The 8,056-nt window shown below is 55.8% G+C and overlaps 1 protein-coding gene across 1 annotated transcript in view; it reads right to left on the bottom strand.

Moving 5' to 3' along the window:
* The window catches only part of LOC128267615 (transcription factor Sp8), a 17,833-nt gene extending 10,022 nt beyond the window's left edge, over positions 1-7,811 (bottom strand). Inside the window, exon 1 of the mRNA XM_053004501.1 lies at positions 7,701-7,811. Within this exon, the coding sequence (XP_052860461.1) occupies positions 7,701-7,811 (111 nt within the window). The remainder of the gene's footprint in view (positions 1-7,700) is intronic.
* Between the last annotated feature and the right edge of the window lie 245 nt (positions 7,812-8,056).

The raw sequence follows: 8,056 nt of genomic DNA, 5'->3' as shown, positions 1-8,056 counted from the left end.
TTCGGCCGCCTAATGGGCTTCCGTCTGGTGGTGGTGGTGGTGGGCGGGCGCCCGCGACTAGTGAAGCTCACCCCCGGCCGCGGGACCGTCCGTCCTTTCCCCGGGAGGGCGGGGGCACACTCGTATGCTCGGGCACATCATGTTTTATTCCTTTTAACACACTTAACTCCCTTCCCCATCTTACGGATGACGTTTCCGTTTGAAGGGCCGCGGCCCCGAATAGGTTTCCCATAAACACTCACTCACTCAGCTCACAGCCCCCACTTGACGGGGGTTCCAATCGTCCGATTCGGGTGGTTCTATTATCGTAATTGTCTTTCTGGGGAACTATTACCAACATCCACCGGCCTGGCAGTCCCTATGGGCCAGTATCGGGGAGTGGCCTCTAGAGCCTGGCCAGCGCCGGGTCACGACCGTCGTCGTGTCTGGACGGCGACCTGTCAACATTCCGGATGACCTTGGCGATCTCCTCCGGTTCCAGCGCGGATATCGTCCCGACCGGCGAGAGATTGACGCGAGCGTGCAGCTGGCGTGTGGACTAGCTGCTTAATGGGGGCCCTCCAGGCCCTCCGGGCCGTACTTTCGGTGCACGGACCTCGGACCTCGGAGAACAGAACAGCCCGCGGACGTAAACAAATTAGCCCCGCACGCCAACAATGTCTGCGATGCTGCAGCCCTCCCAGATGCCCGCAACAATGTTACGGTGCCGAGCGTTGCCAGTGGCCATACTAGGGTGTTCAACAAGTTCGTATGGACGGTATCAAAGGACGCTGCTACGAGCCTAATTTATTTTTGTTATATCGATACACGCTTCATATGAGCGTATGAGAAGTTTCATATCAATTTGTCGGTTTCAATTTTTTTCACAAGCCATTTAGTATCGACGTATCACAGTATTTTTTACACTGGAAAACATCAAGTATTGTGCAGTGATTTAATATTGTATTTCTGAAAGGTTTAAAAGCATAGGAAAATAATGAACGAACGTTGAAAGTGTATAAGGACTTTTCGTTTTCTATTAGTACATTGAAAGGGGGGCTTCTGAGTTCAAACAAGGCTTCAAGACGATTCACGTAAAAAACGTCAAAAAGCAGACACAACACCTGAAGTCGTAGAAAAAATACAGCATATCGTATTGGGCAAATCGTCGAACCACTGAAAAAGATTTAGTACAAGGTTTAGGCACCTCATTGAGCAGTATAACCAATATTTTGACTTCACTTTTGAGTTCCAAAAGCTGTTTGCAAAATGGGTGCCACATTCGGTGCCAAAAATGGAACAATGTACCAGGTCACAAGATGGTAAAATTGAAAAGGGCAAAAATCCATGAATTAGAGTTCTAATTGTTGAATTTGGCCCCTGGCGACTTCCACCCATTTCCAGGTAAAAAAAAAACGTGCGTGAAAAGCATTTTTCATCAAATGATGACGTCAAAATAGCTGTGGAAGCCTTTTTATGAAGCGCTTCCAGTTTCTCAGCTAAGAGATGGATGGATTTTTTAAATTGGAGTCTCGTTGGAACAAGTGTATTGATGTTCAGGAAGACCATACTGAGTCCATAAAGTGTATTTCAAACCATAAAAATGTACTTTTTCTTACCGAGGCTACGGACTTATTGAACAGCCCAGTAGTTGTAGCGTCGTGTGTCGATAACCGGAAAAAAATCTCGCCGGTGGAAGCGATTCGAACGGCGCAATCATCTCCGGGAGCGGATGGAGACTTCTTCGACTTGAAGCTGAGAACGATCCGTCGTCGTCGTCGTCGTCGTCGTCGGATCCCCCATTACGGGTCCTTCCAACGGGCCGGGGCCGGGCTCGGATGCGTCAAAATGCGTCAATTTCCCGGCGAAGATGATGGCGACGCGACTACGCAACAAAGCAGCGAAGACGAGTGCGTGACCGGCCCTAGCCCGTCCGTGTGTGTGAGCGAATCTCTACCACCTCTAATGACGACACACGCGCGCGCGGGGTTAGCGTGTGCGTCCTTCGGGGCCCGCGGAGGAGGTCAGCTCCGGGGGCAGAGCCTGGTGATGAGACCATGGCGTGCGTGGTCGGCCGGCCCGTAAGCGTGCTCGTGCTTCGTCCTGAGCTCGCTCGGAAACAATGTATTCGGCCGGGGGCCGGAGGCCGAGAGAGAGAGAGAGAGAGAGACGGGCCGACCACCGTCGGCCGGATGTGTCCGGATCCGGGGAGCGATCCGGGGGTTGCGTTGCGTGTTTCGACAGCATGATGGTCCGCCGGGGACCGCGGGATCGAGGTCAGACCGGCCGGGAGTCGCCGACACTTGCGTCGGAACCTCCTCCCCAGCGCCTAATTAATCTCGGACCCCTGGTTTTCGCCCTGCTCATCAGTCCCTTCGCTCGCAGTAATGAGTCACCCCGGCCGGACCGCCGTGAGACCGCCGAGATGACCGGGATGCCCATTAAACCGGGCCCCGAATGCCACATTGCAACGATTTTTCTGCTCTTTTAATTAGTTCCGATCGTTTGCTGGTCGTTCGCGCAGCGCCTCGAGCGGTAATGGGTATTAATCGGACCGGCTCGGTTCCAGGGCACGGTGGAGGTGGACCGTCAGGAGGTGCCAAAACCGCAATGCAAAGATCCCGCAGGATCCCGCCGGGCGTTGACAACTGTATCCGCGGGACCGCGGCCTGGTGCGGAGTAACGGCCCGGTCATCCCCCGGGGCTCCTCGACCACAAAACGAGCAGCAGCAAAACCCAATCAAAAGCCAAAAAAAAAAGCGTGGAAATTAAGTGTGGCTTCCGATTCCGAGCCTTCGGCGCCGAAAATCCGAAGGGTGCGCAGAAGGTGCCGGCGGAGAAGCCAGCGCCAGTGGCAACCAGTGGCAGGATATCGCATCGCACGCGGACCCCGGGGGGCCTGGCTCCCGTCGGATGCACCGGCGCCCGCGGCTCAGCGGGACACCTTTCGACAGCAACAGGGTGCAGCATAGTGTGTGTCCCCGTGCCCGGCGGGGGGCAGGGTGCACCTCGCGGCGTCCAGCTGTGGGACGCCCCGTCGGGGCGAGAACGTAACCATTTTGCGCTGCGCAGCCTTTTTCGGCACAAACTGTTGAGCATCCGGCCGCCCGGTAGCAGCAGCTCCCGGGGTGCGCCCGGGGGGGGACCACCCGGTGCCCGACCACCGTTACCACCCAAGTGAGCAAACACGGTTGCTGCGCGGCCAGCGGGACGCCCGTTAACCTCTTCACACTCTCTAATCGAATCAATAACGTCGCCGCATACCCCGGGACGACAGTGCCGGAGGACGCCAGAGAAGCGGGGAAAGATTTGTTGCGAACCCTGGGATCTGGGTTGCGACAATCAATCTCTTTTTGCAACTGTCCCGGGGACTTCCGGATGTCCGAAAGAGTTGCCGTGCTGTTGCGACACAACGGACCCGTTAGAGACGTTCCCGACCGCGCCGGACATTGGACCCACACTCAGGACACTGTCGGCCTGTGTGTGCGGTGTGGTGTGTGCGCGTGTGACCGTAAATAGGCAACGGCGAGAGAATGGTGCGTCCGGAGCAGGGAGCAGGGAACAAAAAGGATGCCGGGGCCACAAGCCGCAAGCGATCCGCTTCGCGCTCATTAATCATCGGACGTTCGGATGGCCCCTCTCTCTCCGGGTCGGTTCCGGTTGATTGGGCCGATTTCACGACCACTTCACGGCGGCTAGATCACGGCGGGGCCACTGCCATCCATCCCCCCGCCCCTCCGTCCGTCCGTCCGTCCGGGCATTCTGCTCTGCGCGCCGGGCACGCCACTCGAATGCCGGGACCTAATTAGGCGTAAAACATTTTAAAATCTACACACGGCCACGGCGAAGACGGCGAGCTACGGAGGTGGGGAAGCTGCCTTCCTTCCTTCCTTCCTGCCGCTCCTCCTCGTTCGGCCTGTGTGCGCCCTTTGTGTGCGCAATTTTCCACCCAATTTTCCACACCCCACGGATGCTCTTGTCATCGTCGGGATCGTTGTCATTTGCACGCAAAGACACACACACACACACACACACACACACACGAGCGCAGAAGACGCATCCTTTTATTGTGTCCCTTTTGGCCGGCGAGTCCCTGCAGACAACCGGGTTGATATTTATCCGAAAATCGGGGAAACGGGGTTCCGGCCACACTTGAACCTTCATTTTATGGCCGAAACGGGACGGAACGGGACGCGCACCCTAGAGGGGGAAATATGGGAACGGAGCGGGGTGGGGGGGTAGAAAGGCTGGATGGCCGCTGCTGCCGCCAGAACGCGCCGAATGACACGGCGAAATCAATTAAACCACAATAAATCACAAATAATTTGCCGACCCGCGGCCCACCCGGTGGCGCGCAATGGCTGTTGGGTGTTTTCTGGTGGTGTTTGCTGATTTGTGTGTGTTTCTTTTCTCTCTCTTAATATTGGTTTGTTTTCTCTGCCTAAGCAGCCACAGATGACGGCCAGAGTGGCGTCGGAGAAAATTTGCGGCGTTTTGAGAGGCGCGTAGCGGCCTGCCCCGTCTTCTTTAGCGCGGGGGCGCAGAGGGGAGAGGGGGGATGGGGGGGGGGGGTGTGGGGCGGAGAGCACCACCCCAGCACCGTGCGTCCGTCCGTGACCGTAAGCGGACCGTAAGATTGATGACAAATTGGTCACCCTGTACCGAGGAGGAGGCCGACGGTCACCCCGTTCCCGTCCGGCGGTGTCCAGGTCCCAAGCGCCACGGCACACCGAGGCTTAGAACCGAGTTTGATGCGCCGTACCCCGGCACCGATAATTTACGACCCCGGCGCCTATAAACCGGCCCCGTAAAACCCGGTTTTCTCCCCTGATGAGCCTGTTGGCCGCCGGCTCGAGCCGCTCGATGTTTGCGTTCCGCGCCGGGTTGCGGTTTTTGCGGCTTCGACGAGGTCCCAGCATGCAGCGTCGGGTTTTAAGGAACACCTTCTAAGTCGCCGTTTGCCCCGGACCATACGGCACAAATGCGTTTCCGAGATCGCTGACACCGCTGCCTGAGTGGTCGAGTCGATCGCACCCTTTGCCAGGATGAAGAGAGCTCTTTTTCACCAATCAACGGCCCACAGACTCACTGATGTTGGTTCTACCTTTCGTTGTTTGAATTGTCGAACCTGAGAATTCGGCTTCTTGATCGTGAGCTCTCGTTGCTACCGGAGCGGCAACCTGCTGCTAGCTGCTGGAAGGCAGTGAAGAATTGGCATTTCTGTAGCCCGCAGCCTTCGTGCTGAGCAGAAGCCTGAGAGAGACTAGATAGAGATTGCACTTTTGGCGCCCCGAGCCAAGAAGAGCGTAGCGTTGCAGTTCAGATTATTATTCATCGTCCATCGACCGTCCTTCGTGCAGGAGAAACGGTGCAGTGTGCAGAAAGATAACGGTCTCTACGGCCGGGCGTCCGAAACATGTAAGTTCGAGCAGCAGCACGTTCGAAGTGCTTCCGAGTGATTATTAATTTAATTTCAAATCGTCGATGGTCGTCCCGTGCGTCTCAGTCGGCCAGGTTCGCGAAGCGTTGCCGGGAAGCAATTAAATTTATTTCGCCCGTTCGCCTTTAATGCCGCCTTTTCGAACGACCTTCCGACCACGTTCGTTCCCGCGGTGCGCCTTGTTGAACGTTTTCCGTTTTTTTTTCGTACCGACCACCTTCGGGTTAGAGTGTCCTCCAGGGGCAAGGTAGAAATCAGCGCTGATAAAATTAGCGCACAGTTTGGATGTCACATTGGCCCAGCTGTGAAGCAATTTACCGACGACAGCGGTCAGCAGCGGCATTGCTGGCATTTTCGTGTTTCGGTGGCCGCCCCGGGGGGGTGTGTGGTGGAATGTTTTTACATTAATTCACCCATATCTCCGTCCACCTTCGAAAACAGGCCGTTTCGCGTCGAGAATCGGGAAATTTGTCCGGGCCCATGCGCCTCTTCGCCGAACAGGCGACGTAGTAAAAAAAAAGGACAAAAAAAAGGACCCTGCAAACAGAGCGTAAACCCGGAATAAGTCTTTTGTTGGTCAACCAAGCTGAATACCCGGCGGCGGCGAAAGGCGCAACGGGTGCAGTAATCCGGGCCCCTAAGTCGGACTAAGTCACACACACACGGTTGTGTTGTGCTCCGAGTGTTTGTGCAGGGACCAGGGACCTTCCCGATCCAGTTATCGGACTGCTCGCTGTGAGTCGACAGAGGACGAAGAGATTAGCAGCCACTCGGAGCCACTCCGGGAAGAGGTCCGAGGTCCCCGTCAGCAATTAATCCCCTTTTTCGCCTTCAATGAGCATTACCACCGGCCACCGAGTGTCGAGTGGTGAGTTTTGTACCAAGGAAAACAGCATTAGCTCAGCTCAAGAGGCCCACTTACACTTTTCACTTTGCGAGCTCTGCCAAAAAGCCCGTAGGCGATGGCCGGGGGGAAAAAAGTGGCTCACAAAAGGTCGAAACTGGAACAATCAGGTCGAGGGCCCTGGGAGCCCTGGCTAATACGCGCGTGTCTATGCGTGTGTGTGTGTGCGTGTGGGAGAGAGAAAGGGCCGAACAATGAGAAGGCACCCCACAAAGAGGCAACCGTAAAAAGGGACCGTAAAAGTAGGCAGCAGCAGCAGCACACGGAGAGCATAATGTGGCGCGGGCGACAAGTGACAATGACACAGTTCGAATGCTAACGGCGGGCATGTCGCCCAAGCGACGGCGATTTTGCATTGTTTTCGCAACGCAGCACAACCATGCATCCTTGGTGCTTCCCGTTCCCGTACTCTCTGCGGGGCGCACGCGTTTAGGAGCCTTAATCTTCGCACACTGGAACTAACGCAGGTAACGCATGATCGGCACCGAAGGAGCCCCGAAGCCCTGAAGCCCTCGCGGGTCTTTTCTAGGTCTGGAGAATTCGGGACCCAAAAAGGGAACAGCACAGGAAGCGGCCCACACCGTGGAGACAGGCAGGCAAATGGTGTGACTGGCTGGTGGTGAGGGAAGCGCGTCACCCCCAGATCGTGTAAGCGCGATAGTGTCGACGGGAACCGCGGCTAATTGCGGCAAGACACCACCATCAGAGCTGAATAATGGCCTCATCAATGGGGCCACCGACTTGGTGACTCCCTGCCCGTTCCGGGACCGTCGTCGCCTTATCGCCGATCTGCTGCGAGCGCGAGGTCTTCACTAATGACGGTTTTAATACATTTTTAAAAATATCACACCCGTCGACGGGGATGGTGTCGAGAGATATGGTGAACGCCTAGAAGGGTCCTAGAATTCCCGCTCTCGCTGCTAGAGACCATCCCAATCATCGTGTGGTTTTTGACATTTTGGTCTCCTTTTTTTCGGGGCTAACGGAAGGGGGATCGTGATCGTGATCAGCAAACATAAAATGTCTATTTAGATCCGATACCGATCCGTGCACTGCGCTAACAAGGAAAGTCCACTTGATGACACACATCCACACACACACAGGCTGACGTGTTCCTGTAATCCCGTACTGTTGAGGTTTATCAGCCGACACTGATCGAAATGGAGCTCGTTACTTTGGGCTCCGACTATGCACAGTGCCTAAGCTAATTCGTCCTTATCATTCTTTCTCTTCCTCATGTTTGGCTTTCTAAAGTGGGTTTGGGGGCGGCCATATCCAGAGCAGGATCCCACCAGGATCCTGGCCTTCGTTGGTCCAAGGGTTTATGCTACATTTTTCGCTACAAACATTTGCTCGACCAAAAAGAGAGACACTTACCGTGGGTTTCTGTGCCATGTGCGTGGTGATGTTGGTGATGTTCATACCCATGGCCGGTAGCTGGGCACCGTAGAACTGGGCACCGGCGGACGGGCTCATGTCGGTCAACATGCTGAACACGGGATCGAAGCCGGTTCCCCTCGGATGGTCCGTCGTGTCGGCGTTTCGCGCGCTAGCGACTGGCGGAAAAACGGCGAAAATGGGCACCAACAATGGGGCCTTCCGGGAAGCCTGAGGGAGTTGGGGGATGTTGGGGGTGTTGCTTTCGTTGCTTTTGGCGCTGCCTGTCGCCGCTCCTGTTTCCGCCACACGCAATACACCCGCACAGACACACAAACACATGCACAGTGACCGAT

Source organism: Anopheles cruzii, chromosome X (assembly GCF_943734635.1).
Source record: "Anopheles cruzii chromosome X, idAnoCruzAS_RS32_06, whole genome shotgun sequence".
In the NCBI taxonomy this organism is placed as follows: Eukaryota; Metazoa; Arthropoda; class Insecta; order Diptera; family Culicidae; genus Anopheles; species Anopheles cruzii.
Note: the sequence above shows the minus strand (reverse complement) of the source record. Positions and strands in the feature narration are given on the sequence as shown.